Genomic DNA, 24,735 nt, shown 5'->3' on the forward strand with positions numbered 1-24,735 from the left:
CGCTCGCCCCGCCCCTTTCTTGGCCCCGCCCCGCCCCTTCTTTTCGCATTGCGGGGCGGCTGGAGGTTGGCACAGTGCCCCTGCGCCCCACGTGGCGCCGTGGGCTGGGGGGGCGGGAGGCAAATCCAGAGACGACTCTCCTCCCCACCCCCCGCTGAGTTGCGGCTGCCACTGGGAGGGGTCGGGGGTAGCTAAACTGAGAGGGCTCCGGGAAGGAGTGACGTCAGGGTGAGTGGGAGCCACGGAAGGATCGAGTAGGACTGAGGGAACGGGAGAGAGGCAGGAGCGGCAGGTCGGGTCGAGTGAGAAGTGAGGGCAAGGAGACAGGAGGGAGGAAGGCGAGAGAGAAACCACCACGGAGGAAGACAGGCTGCGGTTCCCGGGGCTGCGGGTCCAGGTGGGGTAGGAATTGCTGTCCAGGGAGGCTGGGAGAAAGCGGGGAGGAGAAGGAGAGAGCGGAAAGGAGGGGGGAGGAGGGAGGAGAAAAGAGAGCAGAGGGGGAGACTGAGGGTGGAGAGAGGAAGGCAGAGGGAGACTGCAGGAAGGAGAAGAGAGAGAGGGAGAGGGAGAGGAGAAAGGGCACAGGGAAAGGAGAGGTAGGAGAGCGGAGGGACAGAAGGAAAGAAAGGGAAAGGAGGGCCAGAGGTACATGAAGGAGGGGAAAGGAGACACAAAGTGAAGCGGAGACCTCAGAAGGAGACAGAGGACGGAGGGTGGGGATGTGGAAGGGAAACAGCCCAGGGGGGATCCAAGGAGCAGCTATGGAAGGACCTGGTGGAGAGCTGGGGGGTCAAGGGAACTGGGGTCTGGAAGATGCCCCAGGCCTCTTGGCTAAGGCCTCGCTACCTATCATGTTCCCATGGCCACTGCCTCTGGCGTCCTCGGCCCTTACCTTACTCCTTGGAGCCCTCACTTCCCTTTTCCTCTGGTACTGCTACCGTCTGGGCTCCCAAGACATGCAGGCTCTAGGGGCTGGGAGCCAGGCTGGAGGTGGGCCTGGAGGGTGCTCTGAGGCTGGCAGGCCAAGTCTAAGGAGCTCTGGAGAACCTGGGGAAGGATCCAGGACAGAAGGCCTAGTGAGCCGTCGGCTTCGGGCCTATGCCAGGCGCTACTCCTGGGCTGGGATGGGCAGGGTGAGGCGGGCAGCGCAGGGTGGTCCAGGCCCCAGGGGAGGGCCAGGGGTCCTGGGCATTCAGCGCCCAGGCCTGCTTTTCCTACCAGATCTGCCTTCCTCTCCCTTTGTGCCACGTGATGCCCAGCGGCATGATGTGGAGCTCCTGGAGAGCAGCTTCCCTGCCATTTTGCGGGACTTTAGGGCTGTGAGCTGGGACTTCTCAGGGACTACCCCTCTGCCTCGGGGCTGGTCCCCACCCCTGGCACCTGGGTGCTACCAGCTCCTGCTGTACCAAGCAGGCCGGTGCCAACCCGGCAACTGCCGTCAGTGCCCAGGGGCCTATAGGGCACTGAGGGGGCTGCGGAGCTTTATGAGCGCCAACACCTTCGGCAATGCTGGCTTTTCTGTCCTCCTGCCCGGAGCCCGGCTTGAGGGCCGATGTGGGCCCACCAATGCCCGTGTCAGATGCCATCTTGGTAAGTAGATGCTGCCTACAGACAACCTCCTTGCCTCCACGATCCCCCTTCCAGGCCATCTTCTCTGCCATCAGAGCTGTCCGTGTTCTCATCATGCCTCTCTTCTCCGAAATCTTTCATGGCTCCCTGTTGCCCAGAGCAGCATTTCCTGAGCCTCTGTTATCTGCAGACCATCTTCATTAGCTTTGCCATAGTCATTTACCAGCTGTACCATTCTTCTTCATGTTGACTTTCCCCACACCTTTTGTTTTATTTATTTAAGAGCAATCTTTATAGAACTGTAAGTCATCATCAGTATTACTTACCCTAAATAGAAAGTACTCATCAAACAAGTTTAAATGTAAAAAAAGAAAGCTTTAACCATTCTAGTTAAATACTTTAGTTTTCCATGACTGAAGCCTACATTTTCTTCATTTAAAAGGGAACAAGGCTTGAACACCATAGTTTTAGGAGAAAAAAAAAGAAAAAAATTTAAAAATAAAAAAAAGAAAAAAAAGGGAAAAAAAAAGGGAACAAGGGGAGTGTCAAAGTTATAGTAGCACCAAACTGAGATTTTCTTTTTGATGTTTTAAAGATTGAAAAGAAAATGGAAATTAGAAACAATTTTCCATGAACCTTGTTTCACCTCAAATCATCTCCTACATTGCCAGTTGGATGTGTCCTTCACTTTGGGGCACACTGGCCTCAAGATCACGTCCAGATCCTTCCTCCCCACCCCTCCCACCATGCTCTAAATCGTGAAGGCCTGGCTGATCCTGGCGGATGCCACACACATGTTTTGCTTTTAACCTAGCATGACTTTCCCCTCATCACCTCCTGGAAACCTCCTCTTGGCCCAGGACTCACACCCCCTCTGGGCTGCCTTCCTATTCCCCATCATTTGAGTTGGCTGCTCAGTTGCCTCACTGCACTCAACCATGTGGTCCTTGGGCCAGGAAGGAGTCTTTAGTCTCACACCTCGGGGAGACCACACCTAGCATACAGTAGGTTCTTGAATTTAATGAATTGTCAGGAGGCCTAGGAGATGCCATTCCTTCCAAGATGCCTTCTTTTTTTGCTAAAACAATGGACTGCACTTCCCAGAGCAGCATTTCCCCACTCTCCTAGCACTTCCCTCATCCAGTACTGTACTGTAATTACACATGGTCACCTTCCAGAGAGAAAGGACGGACCACCACAAAACCTGGCCTTTAAGGTCCTTTGAACTGCCAATCGACTGATCAGGGCCCCTTGGATGGAGAGAGGAGCATTGGACACCCTGGTTTCTTCCCACAGGCCTGAGGATCCCCCTTGGCTGTGAGCTGGTGGTCGGTGGCGAGCCCCAGTGCTGGGCTGAGGGGCACTGTCTACTGGTGGATGACTCCTTTCTGCACACGGTGGCTCATAATGGTAATGGGACACCCATTCTGCCAGGGGGCATGAGGGACTAATGGGAGAAGGGGTAGACTAGTGGGCTTCAGAATCAGGCCCCACTGACTTCCTGTCCTAGCACCATTTTCCAGCTACATGACCTAGAACAAGTCACATAATTTCTCCAGTGCTCTGTGGGGCAACCACCTTCTTTAACAAGTGGCTGCAAGGATTAAGTAAGATAATGTAGGTGTAGAGTAAAGTGGTTAATAGCATAGGGCTCTGGGCCTGCATTACCACTTGAGTTCCTGCCCTACCTCTTGCACCTGGGCAAGTTACTTAACCTTGCTTACTTTGTATAAAATGAGAATAATCATGGTAATAGCTCAAGTTTGTTTTGATGATTTGAGTTAATACATATAAAGGGTTAGAACAGGGCCTGGCACTTACTTGATGAGTGCTCTGGCATAGAAGTACTTCATGTCAGCCCCTCTGCTGTTTCCATCCCCATGTGCCCTAGGCTCCCCTGAAGATGGGCCTCGAGTGGTCTTCATCGTGGACCTCTGGCACCCCAACGTGGCTGGGGCAGAGCGCCAGGCCCTTGACTTTGTCTTCGCACCAGACCCTTGATGTTAGGTGCTCCCTCTGACACCTGAGCTGGAGAGATGCTGCACTCAGGGACGGCTTGAGCGGCAGCCAGGACCTCCTCTCCACTGCAGCGGGTGGGCAGGGGCTGAGGGTGGCAACTGGACAATGAGCACTGAAATATACATTTGGAATCCTCACATAACTCCTGACTACTTCCTTTCCAGCTACCAGCCCCAGGGAAAGGCTTGGGGCAGGGGCACGTGTCTTCTCCCATACAACCAGCCAGGTACCTCCTTAACACAGGCCAACTCCCTGTCCCTCCCCCCAGGAGCCACCACTAGACCCTCCATTCAACTTTATTTCAATAATTTAATAGAAAATTAAAATAATAAATAATATGAAACAGACTGAGAAGACAGCTGAGCTGGTGCAGGCCCAGACCAGCCTAGTACAAAGTTAAGGAGGTAAGGACAGCGTGGGGAGGAGGAGAGTGTGGTGGATGGTATTAATGGCAGGCTTGACACTTTGGCACGGACAGTGTACTAAGAAAGGAGAAAGGAACTTCTGAATCACTCTAAACCAGCTGGTGAGGGAAGGCAAAACAAGAATTGGGATGAGGGGATGAATGTTGGCCTTCTGAAGGGCTATGACTAAGAGAGGGGCTGGAATGTACCGTGTTGTTAGCAAGAGCTGGGAATGAATGGAAAAGGGCCAAGTGAAATGCACCATGCAACGAAGGGATGGAGGAAGACCCGCGACTTGGCCAGCAGAGCCGGGGCAAAGGTCGGGAAGGGGAGGAAAGCCAGACAGGAACTGGGTCCCAGGGCAGGAGGAAGGCAGGGGAAGAGTCAAAGGTCAGTCCTTGAAGACAATCTGTTGGCCATGAGGACGCTCGTCGTGGGTGATGTGGCGCCGGACGTGGATCCTGCGGACACGGTGCTCTCGGTTCTCTTCGTCCTCCCCTCGGCCCACCCCGCCACCTCCGGCTGCACCCCCTGTGGCCTCCAGGAGGGCTGGGTCTGGACCCCGGGGAGTCTCATAGATCAGGATGTTCAGGGTCTCCTCGAAGATCCGGGCCTCTGGGAATTCCACCTGCAAAAGGCCAGCAACTCCCAGCTCCTATCCTCTGGTTCAGTCACACAGGGCCATCCCCAACCCCAGCAGGCCCTGTACTGACACACTACCTAGCTTGGCAATCAGGTTCTTTGGCCTGGACTATCTTCTCTGCCACTTCTTAGCAAAGTCACACTTCAAGGTCCAGCTAAGAAGTCAGGCAGGCAGAATTATTTTTTTCTCTCCTCCCTGCCCAGTCTCTTGGTATACTTTTTCATTTGACAAATATTTATTGAGTGACTGTATTATACCAAGTGTTGTTCTAGGCATTGGGAAAATAGCAGTGAACAAAAATTCCAGGGAGGAATTTTTAATTCAGGAAGTTTAAGTTCCAGGGAGAAGCCTCAGACATACACTTAATAACATATAAACTAAGTTAGATGATGATGTTATGGAAAAAGATACACAGGAAAAGGGGACAAGGTGGCCAGAGCCAGGAGTGTTACAACTTTAAAGAGGGAGTTCAAGGAAGGCCTCACTGAGATGACACTTAACCAAAGGAGGGGAGGGAGGAAACCAGCTAGAGAAAGCAACCTGGGAAGAAGCAACAGCAGGTGCAAGAACCCTGGGTCAGGAGTGCACCTAGTGTCTCATTTGAAGACCAGTAAGGCAGCCAGTGCAACTGAGGCAGAATGATGGAGACAGTGTAGAAAGGGATGAAGGCGAAGAGGTGACTGTGGTGTTCCCCTTGTGTAGCCTTAGAAGGATCTAACTAATATAGCTCTTAGCACACTTTATTAAAATTATTGGTTTATCTTCCTATGTTCCCAATCACGGAGGTAGCTTCTTAGAAGCTAGGTCACTCATTCAAATTTCACTCACTCATGATTCAACAAATGTTTCCTAGCTTCCCCTATGACAAGGGCCAGGCTGGTTAGTGCTAGTGACACAGGAAAGAAAAATATACAACATTGCCTCAAGGAGCAGACACCTCACTGCTGGAGCAACCCCTCCTCCGAACTCACATACCACAGTAAACACTGTCTTCAACTAAGAAGGGAGTGTGACCAACTTTGTCTGGGGTTGTTGGGTTGAAAGTTCATGCGTGAAGGTGTCCCAAAGTGATGTTTGTTTGGGTCTTAAAGAATAAGTCCAAGTTCACTAGGCAGGCCGGATGAGGAAGAATTCCAGGAAGAGGAAATAGTGTGTGCAGAGGTAAGAGGTGTGAAATAGCACTGGGTGCTTAGTGACTTGCAATGACTGTGGTGTACCTGAGGCATGTCCCTCACATCAAGCTCAGAAGGGACCATATGAGGAAGGGTTTCATCCACATTGGTTTAAGCCTGGTGTGGTACTCAGCACACAGTAGTGCTTGGGAAATATTCACTGATGATTGCCATGTTAATGACTTAGGACCTACCAGCTCAGAGTGTATACTAAGAGACCACCTGGCCCTGAGGTTTTAAGAATCTATTTTTGGTAATGGACCCTTCTGAGTTCCTAATGACAACAACTATGGACCTTATGTACAGAAAATATGTACACACCCCAAAACCTGAACACTACTGCAGGGGATTGCAGATAGCCTTGAAACCCATCCAACCAGCCTATGTTCAGCACCCTGTTCTAAGCCAACACCCTCATTTCACAGGTGGAGAAATGGAGACCCATTCATAATGGGTGGCTTGCCCAACATCACATAGCCAAGACCCGATAATTCTGGCTCCTGACTCCCAATGATGGACTCTTCCCCCTGCCTGACCTGCTGAGCTGCCTTTCTCCAGGGTCCTGGCCCTGCCCATCACCCCCTGGCCCTCCCCAACCAGGCACTGACCCCTTCTGACCTTGGTCTGCTTCTTCTCCGTAGCATAGACAATGGAGGTACAGCACACCTCGGCGATTTTGCGGCCCTGCCCGTAGAAAGACCAGCAGCAGATCTCATCCCCTAGGACATCCTTTAGGAAGAGCAGCCGCCCGTGGAAGCGCAGGGCCAGTTTGTCAAACAGCTCAATGTTCTTAAGCAGGTTGTCATCTGAAGTGCTGAGGACCAGGGCCCAGGAGACCTCAGCATGGCTGGCTTGTCCCCAACTTCCTCCCCACTCCCCAGACCCAAGATAGGGGCCCGGACTCCCAGCACTCTGGCCCTAGCTAGGGGTTTAGTGCCCAACAGGGAGCTTCCTCCACCCCTGGGGCCAGGCTACATAGGCCTCAGAAGGGAGGCAGCATTTGCTGAGCAAACCCAGCACAGCAGAATGGCTCCTGTGTCAGCCCCGAAGCCAGGTTGCTGCTGCGCCTGGTATCCTAGCTCCACCACTTTTAACTGGGTGACACTAGGCAAGTCACTTCACCTCTTGGTGCCTCAATCTCCTCATCTGTAAAATGGAGCTCACAATAATATCTACCTCAAACAATTGGGAGGATTCCATCAGTTAACATAAAGAGAGCACTTACAGCAATGCATGTTATAAAATAAGCACTAGGACAGTACTAGCCATTGTCATTTCATCCTCACCAAACCCCAGTTTACTGATGATAAAGCTGAAGCTCAGAAATGGAAATGACCTGCCCAGAGTGTCAAGAGGGTAAGTGGCAGAGCTGGAATTTGCATTAGGCAGGCATTTTTTGTTTTTTTGGGTTTTTTTGAGACAGTCTCACTCTGTCACCCAAGCTAGCTAGAATGCTGTGGCGTTAGCCTAGCTCACAGCAACCTCAAACTCCTGGGCTCAAGCAATCCTCCTACCTCAGCCTCCCAAGTAGCTGGGACTACAAGCACGCACCACAACATCTGGCTAATTTTTCTATTTTTAGTAGAGACGGGGTCTCGCTCTTGCTCAGGCTGGTCTCACACTCCTGAGCTCAAGCCATCCTCCTCCCAGAGTGCTAGGATTACAGGCGTGAGCCACCAGGCCCAGCCCCGGCAGGCGTTCTTATGGGCCCTCCCCTTGTGCAGGGGCAGGGCTGTGACCAATCCCAGGGCTCCATCCAGTGCACACCCGCGCCCCCACCCCTGCTGGTCACCTGGTATAGGAGTACTTGTTGTTACTGCGGTTGTGCAGGAGCTTCACCACGGGCTGTCAGAGGAGAGAGGATGAAGGATGGGGGTGAGGCTACAGGGAGAGGCCCTCAGTGAGCCTCCACCCTGCAGGGCTTGGGGGCCTCACCTTGGAGGTGCTAGCCAGGAGCTGCTGCTCCTCCCGGGGAGATGTCACCGTGGGGATGAGGCACAGCGGGGACAGGTTCTCCCTTTTTTGCTGGGGAAGAAGTGGAAGGTGGTTAATAGCACAAGCAAAGGCCACTGGCTCCCCCACTTAAAAGCCTTCAAACGCTGCGGTTGCCCCTGTGAGAAAAATCCAGACTCCCCAGGGGTCCACAGACTTTGACTCCTCTGAGCTCATCTCTATCACTCCCCTTGCATGCGGGTCTTCACCCACCGATGCCTCACTCCTTCACACATCCAGCTTGGGCCCACTCTGGCCCTATGCTGTTCCCCCTGCCTGGGACACGCTTTGATGGGCTGTCTGCAGGGCTGGGACCACAGCTCAGCTCAGCTGGTGCCTCCCTAGCGCCAGTCCTCCTCCTGAATCCCAACGACAGCAGCCTCCTCTTTCATATCTTCGGTTCATTTTATTCCCAGCACTTAGTTCCTGTCATTTTCTAATTTTTTCTATATTTGTTTATGGCCTGTCTCTTCCCACCTTAGAGAGTACGTAAGTGCCTACTGTTCAGCTGATGCCTAGTGCATGTTTGCTGAATGAATGAACCTGGTGGGGTTGGATGAGGCTGGAGGAAGAATCAGAAGCAGACACATGGCTTCTTTCTCTGTCTTTCAGAATCTTTATGCCAAAACCTTTCTCACCTCTCCAACTTTGAAAACTAAATGTGCAATTCTAATTGGAGAACTGTTTTCTAAACTCCTAAGACTCTTAATTACAGAAGAATAAAAGTCTACAATTACTTAGGTCAATTTTTCTTTCTTTCTTTTTTTTTTTTTTTAAGACAGAGACTCACTCTGTTGCCTGGGCTAGAGTGCCATGGCATCAGCCTAGCTCACAGCAACCTCAAACTCCTAGGCTCAAGTGATTCTCCTGCCTCAGCCTCCTGAGTAGCTGCAACTATAGGCATGCGCCACCATGCCGGGCTAATTTTTTAAATATATTTTTAGTTGGCCAATTAAATTCTTTCTATTATTAGTAGAGATAGGGTCTCACTCTTGCTCAGGCTGGTTTCAAACTCGTGACCTTGAGCGATCCTCCCGCCTCAGCCTCCCAGAGTGCTAGGATTATAGGCATGAGTCATCGCACCTGGCCAGGTCAATTTTTTTTTTTTTTTTTTTTTAAGACTAGTCAAGTGCAGTAGTGAGGAGGGGGGAAAGTAGTAGAACAAGGAGTTCAATCTGTAACTGACTGTGAACAATCACGTGAGATAACTCACTACCTTCGGACCAGCCCAGGTCAATTTTTAAAAAGAGCAAAAAGGAGAGGCTCATGCTGCCAGACATTAAGATACAACATAAATCCATATTGTGAGAACAGTGTGATTCCAGTGCAGAAAAAAAAACAAAAATCCCTCGGAACACAAAAGAGAGCTCAGAAACACAGCAGTGTATGTATGAAAACTGGTTTTTTTTTGTTTTTTTTTTTGAGACAGAGTCTCGCTTTGTTGCCCAGGCTAGAGTGAGTGCCCTGGCATCAGCCTAGCTCACAGCAACCTCACACTCCTGAGCTCAAGCAATCCTGCTGCCTCAGCCTCCCAAGTAGCTGGGACTACAGGCATGCACCACCATGTCCGGCTAATTTTTTTCTTTTTCTTTTTTTTTTTTGAGACAGAGTCTCACTTTGTTGCCCAGGCTAGAGTGAGTGCCGTGGCGTCAGCCTGGCTCACAGCAACCTCAATCTCCGGGGCTCAGCGATCCTACTGCCTCAGCCTCCCGAGTTGCTGGGACTACAGGCATGCGCCACCATGCCCGGCTAATTTTTTGTATGTATATTTTTAGTTGGTCAATTAATTTATTTCTATTTTTGGTAGAGACGGGGTCTCGCTCAGGCTGGTTTTGAACTCCTGACCTTTAGCAATCCGCCCGCCTCGGCCTCCCAAAGTGCTAGGATTACAGGCGTGAGCCACCACGCCCGGCCTAATTTTTTTCTATATATATTAGTTGGCCAATTAATTTCTTTCTATTTATAGTAGAGACGGGGTCTCACTCTTGCTCAGGCTGGTTTCAAACTCCTGACCTTGAGCAATCCTCCCGCCTCGGCTTCCCAGAGTGCTAGGATTACAGGCGTGAGCCACCGCGCCCGGCCTAAAACTGGTATTTTTAAAAAGACACCACAAATGAGTGGGGGAAAGTATGGAGTGTGTACTAATTATCTATTGCTGAGTAACAAATTGCCCCAAAACATAGCAGCTTAAATTAATGATATTTATTAATTTAGTTTCTGTGGGTCAGGAATTCAGGAGTGGCATAGCCACGTGGTCTGACAAGGTGACTTTCATAAGGTTGTAGTCAGGACATAAGCAGGACTGCGGGCATCTGAAGGCGTGACTGCCTCTGGAGGATCTGTTTCTGAGAAAGCTTATCCATATGGTTGGCAAGTCAAGTTCATGCTGGCTGCTGGCAGGAAACAACTAACCCCTGCCATTTGGACTTCTCCACAGGATTGCTTGAGTGTCCTCATAACATGGCGGCTGACTTCTCCACAATCCGAGACAGAACAAGATGGAGGCCTCACTGTCTTTTGTGACCTAGCTTTGTCAGCCCTATCCAGTGTGGAAGGAGATGACACAAGGGAATGAGTACCAGGGGACGAGAATCATCCGGCTGCCTTAGAGGCTGGCTCCACAGTGCCCCTTTTAGCCCCCCTACTGACTCATACCCCTCCCACGTGCAAAATACACCCCCCCTAGATTCCCCAAAATCTTATCTCATAGCATCAGCTCCAAGTACAGACTTTTGACATCTAAATCAGGTCTAGGTGGGGATGTGGCTCTTGGGGATAGTTCCTTAACTACAGCTCCTTAAGTACATTTGCTATCTGAAGACCTGTGAACTAAAAAGACAAGTTATCTCCTCCATACACGCAATACACCGTGGCAGAACAGGCATAGGATAACCACTAGGGACACTCTTGTTCCAAAGGGGGAGAAACAGGAGGCACGCTGAAGTCATTGGTCCACAGAAATTCTGTAATCGAGTTGGACAAATGCTGGGAACTCTTTGATGATGCCTGCTCCTGTTCAGGCATGATTCTCCAAGGCTCTGGACTCTTGCCAAGTCTTCCTGCCTTTTCCATGAAGGATGTTTGCAGCTCCATTGTTTCCTCAGCCTGCTTCTGGCCTGGAGAAGTTTGGGGGTCCAAAGGCCTCTTCTCCTTTTGCACTGGCTCTGTCGCTTTCAGTCCAAGCTGGCAGCATTTCTGTCAATTCTCTTTAAAACGTATTGGGTGTCTTGCAAGTCTTGGGGTTCACTTCGTTAGAAAAAAGCTGCACTCACAAATCTCTGCAAGATAAGCACTCTACTTTGGGCTTGTGCTGAAAGACAGTACCCTAAAGCTTCTCAGTGCTATTATTTAATTGAATGAGGTCTTTTTTTTTTTTTTTTTTTTTTTTTAGATACAGGGTCTCACTCTATTGCCCAGGCTGGAGTGTAGCGGTGTCATCAAAGCCCACTGTAGCCTCAAACTTCTGGACTGAAGTGATCCTTCTGCCTCAGCCTCCTGAGTAGCTAGGATGACAGACACACGCCACCATGCCCAGCTGATTTTTCAATTTTTTGTAGAAACAGGGTCTCACTATATTGACCAGGCTGGTCTTGAACTCCTGGCCTCAAGCGATCTCTCAAGTGTGCCTCCCAAAGTGCTGGGTTTATGGGCATGAGCCACTGTGCTCGGCCATTTCTGAGGTTTTAAGAAAGGACTGTATAATCACATCCTCAGCTTCACCTTTAGACCATGTTTTCCTGAGAATGTCCTTTATTTAATCTTTGTCTGGAAACCATTTGTTAAGTTAAACATTGTTTTTTATTTGGAAAGGCTGAAAATTTTCAAATCTAACAATTTCTGGCCTCTTTTTGTTCCAGTGTTTTTCTTTTTCTTTTTTTTTTTTGAGACAGAGTCTCACTTTGTTGCCCAGGCTAGAGTGAGTGCCATGGCGTCAGCCTGGCTCACAGCAACCTCAAACTCCTGGGCTCAAGCGATCCTGCTGCCTCAGCCTCTGGAGTACCTGGGACTACAGGCATGTGCCACCATGCCCTGCTAATTTTTTCTATATATATATTAGTTGGCCAATTAATTTCTTTCTATTTTTATAGTAGAGACGGGATCTCGCTCTTTTTTTTTTTATTTTTTTTATTTTTTTTTTTTAGGTACATTTCAGAAGTGAATGGATCTCGCTCTTGCTCAGGCTGGTTTTGAACTCCTGACCTCGAGCAATCCTGCCTGCCTCAGCCTCCCAGAGTGCTAGGATTACAGGCATGAGCCACTATGCCCAGCCCCCAGTGTTTTTCTTTAGTTTACCCTCTCCTATTTTACTATAAGCAACAAGAAACCAGGTGTCACCTTCAACATTCTGTCTGCAAATCTCCTCAGACAGACCACCTAGCTAAATATACCTAATATAGCTCATTAGGTATAATTTGTACTTTCTACATTACTGTATGAGACAGTGTTGCTAAACTTTCTGCCACTATACAATAAGGATCCCCTTTCTATCAGTTTCCAATAGCATTTTCCTAACTGTTCTTTAAGCCCTCACTGCAGCCTCTTCAAAGGCCATCAGACTTCTGTTAACAGACTCTTCTTTTTATTAACACTCTCTTCAAAGTCCTTCCAGCTTCTGCCCAATTCTCAGTTCTAAAACTACTTCTGAGCCAGGCGCGGTGGCTAACGCCTGTAATCCTAGCACTCTGGGAGGCCTAGGCTGGAGGATTGCTTGAGCTCAGGAGTTTCAGACCAGCCTGAGCAAGAGCAAGACCCTATCTCTACTATAAATAGAAAGAAATTAGCCAAACAACTAAAAATAGAAAAAAATTAGCCCGGCATGGTGGCACGTGCTTGTAGTCCCAGCTACTCGGGAGGCTGAGGCAGGAGGATCGCTTGAACCCAGGAGTTTGAGGTTGCTGTGAGCTAGGCTGACACCATGGCAGCCTAGCCCGGGCAACACAGTGAGACTCTGTCTCAAAAAAAAAAAAAAAAAACCTAAATAAATAAATAAAATATAAAACTACTTCTGCATTTAAGGTTTTTGTTACGGCAGACCCTCATTCCAGAAACCAAACTCTGCTATCTATTCCTGGGTAACAGATTACTATCAATTTTAGCAGTTTAAAACAATAATAAACATTTATTATCTCCCAGTTTCTGTGGGTCAGGAATTTGAGATTGGCTTGGCTGGGTGGTTCTGGCCCAGGGTCTCTCAAGAAGCTGCAGCCATGTCAAGGCTTGCTTCTGAGACGGTTCACCCATGTGGCTGGGAGTCTGTGCTGGGTGTCGGCAGGAGGCTTCAGTTCCTCATCAAGTGAACCTCTCACTAGGGCTATTTGAGTGTCCTCACATAGCGTCTGGCTTCCCAGAGTAAAGAGAGTCATACGCTATGTCTTTTATGACCTAGCTTCAAAATTCACACACTATCATTTCTGCAACATCCTATTGGTTACACAGGTCAGCCCTGCTCGGTGTAGGAGGAGGTAGACAAGAGACTGGACACCAGCAGGAAGAATTGCTGGTGGCCATCTCGTGTGCTGGCTACCACAGTGTTTAATAGATGGCACTAGGAAAACCAGCTTAGCTTATGGAGGACAAAAAAAAAAAAAGGTTAAATCCTCTCATAATTCACATTTACAGCAGTGAGTTCTATTTAGATTAAAAGATCCACATGTAAAAACTATAAAGCTAATAGGAAATTTAGAACAAAAAACAATTTCTTTTTTTTTTTTTTTTGAGATAGAGTCTCGCTTTGTTGCCCAGGCTAGAGTGAGTGCCGTGGTCTCAGCTTAGCTCACAGCAACCCCAAACTCCTGGGCTCAAGCAATCCTGCTGCCTCAGCCTCCTGAGTAGCTGGGACTACAGGCATGCGCCATCATGCCCGGCTAATTTTTTCTATATATATAGTTGGCCAATTAATTTGTTTCTATTTATAGTAGAGACGGGGTCTCGCTCTTGCTCAGGCTGGTTTCAAACTCCTGACCTTGAGCAATCCACCCGCCTCAGCCTCCCAGAGAGCTGGGATTACAGGCGTGAGCCACCGAGCCTGGCCTAAAAAACAATTTCTTAAACAAGATCCCATAAGGATATACTATGAGGCCAAAAATGTTGAGGAATTTGACTATATTAAAATTAAGAATTTCTCAATGGAAAGCATGACTTTATGAATAATCCCATGTAATAAAGCTAAAGAAATGATAGAATTATAATTATCCTACAACCCTAATGAAATTATTGACTCAAGCAAGGATTATCAATTGGTCTGCTGTTGGCAGATAACTTCCATTCATATATTAATAGTACCCAAATAATACCATACAGACTAATTTATAGTTGCCAACAAGGAAATGTAACTACAATGGAGGGATCAAACCACCATCACATCAATCCAGGGGCCAATTCTAAGTATCATTAATGATGGGTTATATTAGCAATATTATGAGTTTCTCCATTAATACAACATGAAATATTTTAACCAAAATGTTAGAATATTAGTTAGTGTATTCTAACCAAAATGTTTACTATCAAGCCTTTAAATCTACAGTCTAGTTTATAGGAAACGCAGGATAGGGCGGGGTAACCAACCAAATGATACCATGAGTAAACAACAGGGAAATTTAGAAAACAGGTCATTATCCAGGACAATTGGCAGTCTGGCACTCTCTTTAAAAAGTCAGCATCATGAGTAAGAAAGGGACCATTTTGGATTTTAAGAGGCAAACACAGTGACCGGACACAACGCAAGGATCTACACTGGATCCTAGTCTAGATGAACCAGCTATAAAAAACTTTTCTGGAACAACTGGAGAAACTGGAGTATGTTCTGGACATTAAATAAAATTTTATTAATATGGAAAGATGGCAATTATTAACAACAACAATAAAAGAAGATTACAAAACAGTTCATACAACATGATTGTATTTTGGCAAACACACACACAAGGCACACAGGAAAAGACCTGGAGGGATATGTGATGCTTTTATTTTTTTGGTCATCTATGTTTCCTAAATTTCTACAATTCATACTACAAATCAATACTGCTTTAAAAAGAATAAATGGTTATTTGTAATTTTAAAAACCAAATATTTCTATTCAATACCAGATGCCACACACAGGTGACATTCCAAGAGAAAACATTGGCAATATCTTGACTAGAAATTACTATCCAGAACAGATTTTCTCAACTGGGGTTCCTCAACTGAATCTCAAAAACCAGCAAATAATTTCAGTACTTTCTGAATTCTCCCAAGGATGGTAGGCAAATAGTACCATTCTAGATGCTTAGGAGAAAAGTTATGTATTATGTACAAAACATACCTTAGAGCGGCAGTCCCCAACCTTTTTGGCACCAGGGGCCAGATTCATGGAAGACAATTTTTCCATGGACTGGGGATGAAGAAGGGGGGTGTCGTTGTGGGTAGTAGGGAGGTTGTGGTACACAGCTCAGGCCACTAGTGATACATGCCTGTTTCCTAATAGGCCATGGACCAGTAACAGGTCATGGCCCGGGGATTGAGGACCACAGCCTTCAAGCATGTATAATACATGCCCTAATGTAATAGGGTTTAATTTTCCCTAGGAACTAAACTAAAATATGCAAGGTTCTCCTGCAACAAGAAAAAGAAAGGAAACAGTAAAAAATTTGGTAAAGAATATGAATAAGTAATTCACACAAGGGGGAACCAAAAAAGCTAGTGAGTATATGAAAAGATGCTCAACCTCATTAGTAATCAGAGGTATGCAAATTAAAATGAGATCATCCTACATTCATCAGATGGGCAAAATTAGAAAGTTGGATGATGCCGTGTGTTGTTGAGGATATGCAGAAATGGGATCTCTTATGCACTGCTGAACATGAGTATAAAGTACTATAACATAACCATTCGGGAGAGCAATCTGAAGATATTTACTAAAATTTGGTATACATGTGTCCTGGGATCCAACAATTCTCTCCCAGCTACAGTCACGAGAAACTCTAGCACAGAACCATAAGGGACCATGTGCAAGGATGCTCATGGTGGCATTTTGTGGGGGCAGGAAGTAGGTGGCAATCTAGGTCTCCAACCTCAGGAGAATGTATAAATAAAACACGGTGAATGAACACCATCCTGTGAATCTGTTAGAAGCAAAGAACTAGATGTACATGCAAAAGCATGAATAGATCTTGGAAAATGTTGAATAAAAAAACATGACCCATAGCTCAATGCCATTTGTGGAAACCTAAAATGCATACATATATAAACAATGCTTTAGCTTTGCAAGGTACAAACACACTCCAAGTATATGTATCAAATATTAGAATTGGACAGGATCCCCTGGGGAAAAGGAAGTGGGTAGGGAATTGGCAATGAAGGGAAAAAAATGAAAGGAAAAATAAAAAAGGAAAGGGGGAAAAATAAAAGGAAAAGATTTGCATAGAGCGATGATGATTAAGTGCCATACACTGAGGAGTGTGCTGAGCTGTGTGGGGTGGGGATGGATTTGTCACTGGGAAACCTGGAAAGGAGAGAGCAGGAGCATAAAAAAGCACTGCACTTGGGAGTCAGATAACCTGCATTAAATATGAGCTCTGCTGATTACTGGCTCTCTGACCTTGGATGCATCATCCAAGTTCCCTTGTCTTTCTTTTTACGTCAAACAAGGGTATAAGAATCACTGCTGACACACAGAGGGCGTGTAATAACATTAGCTAATTTAAAACTATAGAGCAGGAATGAACATCCAAGATCTAGTTCAACGAATGTTTTCCAAACTGCAAGTGGTAACCCACTAATGGGTCATGAAATAAGTTTAATGGGTCCCAAACAACATTTAAAAAAAAAGAAACCCAGAATATATCAGAGTACCTTTCACTAAAAGCATCATTTTATAAAACTCTTATTTCAGTTATATTTTACTCATTTTACACGAGTATAAAAATGCATTTTTAGTCCTAGCTACTCAAGAGGTTGAGCCCAGGAGTTTGAGTTTGCAGTGAGCTATGATCATGCCACTGTACTCTAGCTTGGGTGACAGAGTGAGACTGTCTCTTAAAAAAAAAAATTTTATTCTTACCCTTCTGGTTCAAAAAAGAAAAAAAAAAAAAAATTTTAAAAAAAGCATTTTCCCCCATGGGCTTCAATCAGAAAGTTTGAAAAACATGGATACTGTCCAAAGGAATTCTATACCTTTGGATTTCAAGAACTATTAAGTATTCCCTGAGATAACAGAAAATTGTTCAGAGTTGTCACTTTTTAATATATAAAAGGCATTTAAAAAACCCTTATAATCTTTTATTACTATTATATCAAAAAAGAAAGGACAATTTTAACTTTGTAAAAATAAAACAACAGAAAGCTTTATGTAAAACTCACTACATTGTACTTATTTTTCTCATGTCCCTATCTTTCGGGACATGAGGACAGAACACCAGAGGTAGGAATGGACTCACTCAAAGTCACTGTCAGCTGTGGTAGAGGTGAAACGGAGCCCCTATGTCCTAGCTGTACTTTCCAAGCTCAGAACCCTAAGGGGTCTACAGAACTGGAGCCCAGCAGCTGGGGCCCTGGATCCTCAACCCTGTTTTACTGGAAGCAGCTCTGTTTCTATTAGATTTCATTTAAGGAAAGCATTTCACTGCTTTAAAAAAAAAAACCAAACAAAAAAACTAGAAAGCCCCTGGGGGGTGGAAGACATGAGGGAACACTGCCTCCTAAGACAGGACCAGATCATGGAGGTTACTATATTTCAATTGAAATTTAGATGTTTTTCTCTAGTGGCATGAAGGAGCTATTTAGGATCTTTGAGCAAGAGAGAGACTAGATTGGGGTTGTGTTTGAGGATAACTACTCAGGTGGTAGTGTAACAGCTGGACAGACTGGGTAGGAACTGCAAGAAGCTGAGAGCAGTTATTCAACCACTGCAATGGTCCTAGCAAGAGGTGGCGCGGGGGGGACCTGCTGAGGCAGCACAGATGTAGAAGACAGTACCCCCAAATTCTCTGGGGTTATGGCAGTCAGGGCCAGGCTCTCCTAATATCTGCTTGCGCAGCTTTCCCAGGAACATGGACAAAGGGACTCAGGAGGTGGGGAGGACCCTCACCTGTAGCGCCAGCTGGCAGTCCTCAATCAGGCCCTGTACCAGGTAGTAGCGTGCTTCACCTAGTAGCTCCCCCAGTTCTCTGGTACTCTCAGGCAGTGGCACGGACCCGTCCCGAAGGTAGTTGAGGATTGTACCAAAGTGACGGCCGCTCCGGTCAATCAGCACCCAACCTGGTGGGGTAGGGAGAGGCAGGAGGAAGGATGGCTCTGCTGGGTGCCCTGGAGCAACTAAATTTTTATGTAGAAAGGATTCCAAAGCCACAAAAAAAGGTCTAAATACTGATCCGTCTCAAACCTTTGCCATGTTCAAGAAAATCCCTTTAAAACATCTCCAATGAGTTTTAGAGAAGTGGCTCGTGCTTTTACACATATCCAGCCAGAGACTTCCCTCCCAAATCTGTACTACAGTCAGAAGACTCTCACTATGAGAAAGTTCTTACAGAATTACCGTATCAATAAACCTCTCACCCCTGGTGTTAATTCTGACCATCCTATTTAGTTAAACTGTATACTCTTGCCCTCCAGTTCACTAACAATTTTAATCTTATATTCTTTTTGTTTGTTTTGTTTTTATCGAGACAGAGTCTCTATAGCCTGAGTTAGAGTGCAGTGGCATCATCATAGCTCACAGTAACCTCAAACTCCTGGGCTCAAGTGATCCTCCTGCTTCAGCCTCCCAAGTAGCTGCCACTATAGGTGTGCCATCACGCCCCACTAATTTTTTCTTCTTTTCTTTTTTTTTTTTTGAGACAGAGTCTTGCTCTGTTGCCCTGGCTAGAGTGCCATGGCGTCAGCCTAGCTCACAGCAACCTCAAACTCCTGGGCTCAAGCGATCCTTCTGCCTCAGCCTCCCGAGTAGCTGGGACTATAGGCATGCACCACAATGCCCTGCTATTTTTTTTGTATATATTTTTAGTTGGCTAATTAATTTCTTTCTATTTTTAGTAGAGATGGAGTCTTGCTCGGGCTGGTTTTGAACTCCCAGAGAGTTAGGATTACAGGCGTGAGCCACCACCCAGCCCTAATTTTTTCTATTCTTAGTAGAGATGGGATCTCACTCTTGCCCAGGCTGGTCTTGAACTTATGATCTCAAGCTATCCTCCCCCTCGGCTTCCCAGAGCGCTAGGATTACAGGCATGAGCCACTGCGTCCAGTCTTAACCTTTATATTCTTCATAGAACTTATTACTATATGCAATTGCATATATTTTGCTTGTTTGTTTACTTGCTTATTGGTCTCCCCAAAAAAGGAAACTTCATAGGCTCATTTTGTCAAGTTTGTTTACCTAAGTATCTTCAGATTATTTCACAAATATTTATTGAATAAATGAATTCTTCACCTTTGATATTTGAAGGCTGAGCTCTACCTCCCAATTTTTCATTTTCCTGCTCTTGTAATCCTTGTTAACTCCCTCTAATCATCCCTCCCCTCAAACCCCCCTCCAATTTTAAGGTCTCACTGAGTATGTGGGGCCCAAACTTGAATGCAACACTCCAAGGAGGTAAGATTCACCTGCCAAGGAGAACTGTGCACTCTCCACTCTGGTGTCCCTGGCAAAGCAGCCTTCTCCTTCTACAATCTGCATTTACAGACAGATTGCTAGAGTGTACAGGGACCCGTGTTAGGGGAACAGAGAAACAGACAAGATCTCCCATCTTTCCAGGTTGGTTGTCAGCAGATCTGAGAAGGGAACCCAAGGCTGGGCAGTTGGAAGAAAGTGATGAAGGTTGTCAGGAGGGATGCTGCTGGCAGCAGGGCTGGTTCCCCAGTCTTTTGAGCTTCGGGGTGAAGGGTGAGAGAATTGGTAACGACGATTGTGAAGTAATATGTTCACTCTCTTACCACAGCACCTGGCAGAGTTAGGTGTTCCGTTAATGTTGATTATTGATGGGGGTAAAAGACGGGGGATGAAGGAGATTACGAATGAGAAAGGGAAGATGAGATGGGATGAGGAGGCTGGAGAGGTGAGAATGAGTTGACCGGACAGTAGTAAGAAGAGCGAAGGGGCAAAAAGCCTGAGCGATAAAAGACAGGGCAAAGGGAGTTGGGGATCTAGCGGATGGAGGAGGGCACACGTGAAGAAGGCGCACATACCTCCGGCGTCGGTAAGCACCTCCACACGGCCGCTGAACATGGCCTTGAGCAGGGAGTCCTGTCCCGTGAGGGTGCGCAGCGTGGTGTAGTGCAGCGAGCCGCCCACGTTCAGCTTCACGTACTTGCTGTTCGGGGTCAGCGGCTTGAGACCATAGGCGGCGGGGCCAGGCTCGAGACCCGAGGGCTTAGGGACTTCCAGGGACGGGGCCACGGCTGCCGCCGGGCCCGAGGCCTCGGCCGACATGCCAGGTAGCTGCGGCAGGCGGCGATCCCAGGCTCTCTGTACCCTCCGGCTCTCTCCCAAAGACCCCTGCACCCTTGCCCTAGGGCCAGACCGCTCCACGCACACGCCCACACGCCGCAGCTACTCGGCGGCACTGGCCCTCCGCCCCGCTGCGCTCGCACTACCCGGAAGCCGGAGCAGGGCAGCTGCGCAGGCGCGTCTAGGCTCCGCCCCCGACCGGGGGCGGGGCCGCAAGTGCGGATTATGGCCTGTGGTTCCTGGCTCCGCGGAGGGGTGGCGTGTGGGATGGTGTCGTCTTAAGGGTGAGGTGCGGTCCACTTAGGAGTCCCGGAGACCATATCGAGGATGCGCTTGGTCCCTTGCCAGATGTGGAAAGCGAAGTCCTCCCCTCCCCCGTGATTAGGTCTCTGCCATCTGAGCGCTTCGTGGGTGTGAAGGGAAAACTGAGACCCAGAGAGAGCCGGATATCGGGCAAGGTTTCCCGCCTTCCAGCCTCGCGCGCTTGAGATGGTGACAAGAACTGCGAACAAAGCACCAAGGGAAGCTCGTAAAGGAGGCCTAAGTGGGGTGGCTCGCAGAGGGGTGGCAATAGTGTGAGGGTGCCAAGGATGGAAGGTGTTTCTGAGGTGGAGATCTGAGAAGCAGCAGCCATGTGAAGATGGCAGAAATAGGTTCTAGGCAGAGGGAAAAGCGGGTAAGAAGACCAGGCAGGAGCACGCTTGGTGAATGCGAAGGGCAGAAAGAATGTGGGGGGTGGCTGGAGTGGCTGAGCAAAGGTCTTAGTATCCCAGATAATGTCCTGAGACCTAGCACCCAAACCCACAAGAAAGAAGACATGAGTTAGGAACCCACTCTTGACAGAAAAGTGTATTAGGAAATGGGTTTTTTGTTTTTAGAGACAGGGTCTCACTCTGTTGCCCAGTCTGGAGTGCACTGGCTGGATCATAACTGAGTGTAACTCTCAGTCCTGGGCACAAGTGATCCTCCTGCCTGATCCTCCTGAGAGCTAGGACTACATGTGCATGCCACCAGGCATGGCTATTTTTTTTTTTTTTAATATATCTACTTTTTTGTGTGGAGATTGGGATCTTGCTGTGTTGCCCAGGCTGGTCTTGAACTCCTGGCCTCAAGCAATCCTCCCACTTGGGCCTCCCAAAGTGCTGGGATTACAGGCGCGAGCCACTGCACCTGACAGAGAAGTGTTTTTATCTGATCAGATTTGCATCCAGTTTAGAGTCTGATACATCAGAGATTTAAGAATCTACCTCTAATATCTAGCTAGGGGGTGAGGGGTTGCTACAGGGAAAACCAAACAAATAGTTTTAGTTTCAAGTTTGCTACCAGTTCACTAGAATTGTAACCATGGGACCAGCCCAAAGTGGGCCTACTCTGTTTGTAAAAAAAAAAAATGTCGTTACCTTGTATATATAAAAGCCAAAAGCTGCAAGTCATGTAGCCGGGCATACACAATGGAAAAACCTTTGACCTCTAACAACACTCAGAACCAATGATTCCTCCCTTTGGAATCAAGAAGACCAAGACATTACTGGAACCTGAACACCGGAACTTTTTTAGAAGTGAGGCATCCATTGGTCCAGAACATCCACAGTTAAGATCTGCCTCAACCTACCTTACTGTAAATGGCCAGTTTGAAGCCCTCCAATCAGACCCTGTCAAGCCAACATTCCTAAATCCTTTCCCTTGTCCACCAAACTTATAAACTTGTCCTAGACCTCAAACTAGGGAGACAGATTTGAGCCTGCTTCCTATCTCCTTGCTGGCTGGCCCTGCAATAAAGCCTTTCTTTTCTCAAAAGCCAGTGCCATAGTATTGACTTCTGTGCACACTGGGCATCAAGCTCATTTGCTCAATAACAGAAGATCCTAGACAAGTGACTTCTCTCTGGTCTTGGTTGGTTCCTTTTCTGCTTTAGTGAAAGGTGCAAATTTAATTGCCTGCAGGGGACAAATAGTGTAAATGAGCAAAGTGGGACAATTATAAAGTCATCTATTGGGGAGAAATGTACCTGTGGTCACCTGCAGGGCTCATGTTCTACCAAAGGAGTTGCCAATTCTGATTTTTCAAGTATAGCGGTGAAAAGAGAAAAGCAACTCCTGATAGCTAAGAGTTGGTTGCACTCTCCCTCCAGAAGGCTCGGCATTGCTAGGAGCTGGCCTGGCACAAACGGCAAGGCTGTGGTATTGCCCTATTAAGCAGAAACAAGTTCACAAAACACCAACATTAGACAAGGTCACTCTTTGACTGATGGATTAAGGAAAAGACCACTCTGTAATCATATCTCAACATAAAAACAACATTGTCCAAACCACAAAAACGATCAAGCACAATCCCATCTCTCACAGTGTGACTGCTGCTTCTTTACCAAGTACAGCTTTAGTTCTGTTTCATTCCTCACATCTTCTAGATAAGAATTATTAGACCAGGTGTGGTGCCTCATGCTTGTAATCCCAGTACTTTGTGAGGCCAGGGTGGGAGGATTGCTTGAGGCCAGGAGTTTGAGGCTACAGTAAGCTATAATGCCACTGCATTCCAGCCTGGGCAACAGAGTGAGACCCTGTCACTAAAAATAACTAACTAAATAAATAAATATTAAGATAGCAAAAAAGAATTATCCCTACTTTCTGACGGCATCTAACCTAGAGCAAATCTCCCTTTCTTGAACCCTTTTAGGAAATCACCGAACATAAGCCCAAATCCTGTAGTAAGTCCTTTCTAGCATGCACTTACTGGGATGTCCATGGTTCCCCAAGGTGTTTAGTCTTCATCATTCAACCTGTAGTTGAATGATTCCTGGTGGTCTTTGGGAGGAGGGCATTGTCAAAAATGGAGTATCCACAAAGATTCAGCTGAAGCCCTCACTGCCTTGGACTGGGAGTCTTGACTCTAGTAACTGTGGACATCTGAAATCCCTTGTGTCTCCAAGGTGCCATCCTACTGATGGCTGAAGGTAAGTTCTCACCAAATTGAGCTCTGATACTTTGTTGAGACCCTTAAGCATTGGGTTTATTTTTATTTTATTTTTTTACACTTGGAATAAGTGCCCGTGGATTTCTTGATTGTCTGACCAGATTTTTATTTTGTCCTTGGGGAAATTGTTTTCTGTCCTTCTACACCTGTTCCTATGGTCTGTTGTCTAGTGTTTTGAATGTTTGTCTATATGAGGAAAAGTCTGTAAGGAAAAGTCAAGCGTGGAGCCCTGGATGTATAAGGGCATCACAAACCTATTATTGCTCAGTCTCTGGTTACTAAACAGAAGTTGGGGACATGTCCCTCTAAGAAGTTGGGGATGCCAACTGTTCAGGGGTCTTGCAGTTAGCTAGTATCCCAAAGTCTCATTTGTTATCAGAATTAACCAGACAAATCACTCCATCAACTAAGGGCCAGTAAGTCTGTCCTACAACCAGCCCCAGAAGCAATACAATTCAGAAAGTATTCTCAGACCAGTATCCTTTGAATAAACTTTGCCCTGGGTCATTATTTTTTATTTATTTATTTATTTTTTTGAGACAGAGTCTCCCTTTGTTGTCCAGGCTAGAGTGAGTGCCATGGCGTCAGCCTAGCACACAGCCACCTCAAACTCCTGGGCTCAAGCAATCCTGCTGCCTCAGCCTCCCAAGTAGCTAGGACTACAGGCATGTACCACCATGCCCAGCTCATTTTTTCTATATATATTAGTTGGCCAATTAATTTCTTTTTATTTATAGTAGAGACGGGGTCTCGCTCCTGCTCAGGCTGGTTTCGAACTCCTGATCTCGAGCAATCCGCCCGCCTCGGCCTCCCAGAGTGCTAGGATTACAGGCGTGAGCCACCGTGCCCAGCCTGGGTCATTATTAAACTTTGATAAGGACTTCTTCAGTTTTGTCTATGTCCTTGCATACTACTTTGTTTCATGTCTTCTGCCCAGAACCCAGAGGTTTTCTCTGGCCCCTGATCCGTGATGATTGGCCTTTGGCCAAGTTTTGGAGATACAAAGTAGCACCATCCTTTTGGATCCTTGTCTCAACTGAAATTGGGTCAAAGACCTGCTCTCTTCGTGTTTTCTCACAATCACACTAACTTATACTCTTATCTTTCTAACTGACGCAATTTCACCAGCAACAATTTGGAATTGTACTAGCCATTTGATAATAACAAGATTTTTCATTTGGGAGGTAATTCAGAACAAAAAGTTAAGAAAGCCTCATGAGGAGATTGTTTGTATTTTGTCAAAAACTGAGATTATTTTGTTTAATATGGGCGATAATTTCATTTCCTTTCTTTACATATGAATAAATGCTGGATTGCTCGAGGTCAGGAGTTCAAAACCAGCCTGAGCAAGAGCAAGACCGCGTCTCTACAATAAATAGAAAGAAATTAATTGGCCAACTGATATATATAGAAAAAATTAGCTGGGCATGGTGGTGCATGCCTGTAGTCCCAGCTACTCAGGAGGCTGAGGCAGGAGGATTGCTTGAGCCCGGGAGTTTGAGGTTGCTGTGAGCTGGGCTGACGCCATGGCACTTATTCTAGCCTGGGCAA

The 24,735-nt window shown here is 47.0% G+C and overlaps 2 protein-coding genes across 3 annotated transcripts; one reads left to right on the plus strand and one right to left on the minus strand.

Moving 5' to 3' along the window:
- Positions 1-473: 473 nt before the first annotated feature.
- On the plus strand, positions 474-8,900 carry ASPHD1 (aspartate beta-hydroxylase domain containing 1). Its single transcript, XM_012764266.3, has 3 exons — positions 474-1,590; positions 2,866-2,979; positions 3,461-8,900. Exons 1-3 carry the CDS (start codon positions 720-722, stop codon positions 3,568-3,570), a joined length of 1,095 nt encoding a protein of 364 aa, XP_012619720.1. The 5' UTR covers positions 474-719; the 3' UTR covers positions 3,571-8,900.
- KCTD13 (potassium channel tetramerization domain containing 13) lies at positions 3,878-20,402 on the minus strand. Of its 2 annotated transcripts, none has more exons than XM_012764267.2 (6): positions 19,953-20,402; positions 17,860-18,029; positions 7,743-7,832; positions 7,600-7,652; positions 6,426-6,621; positions 3,878-4,620 (listed from the first exon to the last, which is right to left on the minus strand). In XM_012764267.2, the coding sequence occupies exons 1-6, from the start codon at positions 20,194-20,196 to the stop codon at positions 4,384-4,386; spliced, it is 990 nt and encodes a 329-aa protein (XP_012619721.1). In that variant the 5' UTR covers positions 20,197-20,402; the 3' UTR covers positions 3,878-4,383. The 2 variants fall into 2 exon arrangements, with proteins under 2 accessions (XP_012619721.1, XP_012619722.1); XM_012764268.3 differs by having other exon boundaries at positions 4,532-4,620; positions 6,416-6,621.
- Between the last annotated feature and the right edge of the window lie 4,333 nt (positions 20,403-24,735).

The sequence above is a fragment of the Microcebus murinus genome, chromosome 19 (genome assembly GCF_040939455.1).
Source record: "Microcebus murinus isolate Inina chromosome 19, M.murinus_Inina_mat1.0, whole genome shotgun sequence".
Classification (NCBI taxonomy): domain Eukaryota; kingdom Metazoa; phylum Chordata; class Mammalia; order Primates; family Cheirogaleidae; genus Microcebus; species Microcebus murinus.

Coding starts and splice junctions, on each gene's coding strand:
- ASPHD1 (XM_012764266.3), top strand. CDS start 720: ATGTGGAAGGGAAACAGCCCAGGGGGGATCCAAGGAGCAGCTATGGAA. Junction 1,591..2,865: donor CCGTGTCAGATGCCATCTTG/GTAAGTAGATGC, acceptor TTCTTCCCACAG/GCCTGAGGATCCCCCTTGGC. Junction 2,980..3,460: donor GCACACGGTGGCTCATAATG/GTAATGGGACAC, acceptor CATGTGCCCTAG/GCTCCCCTGAAGATGGGCCT.
- KCTD13 (XM_012764267.2), bottom strand. CDS start 20,196: ATGTCGGCCGAGGCCTCGGGCCCGGCGGCAGCCGTGGCCCCGTCCCTG. Junction 7,653..7,742: donor TCCTGGCTAGCACCTCCAAG/GTGAGGCCCCCA, acceptor CTCCTCTGACAG/CCCGTGGTGAAGCTCCTGCA. Junction 6,622..7,599: donor AACAAGTACTCCTATACCAG/GTGACCAGCAGG, acceptor CCTGGTCCTCAG/CACTTCAGATGACAACCTGC.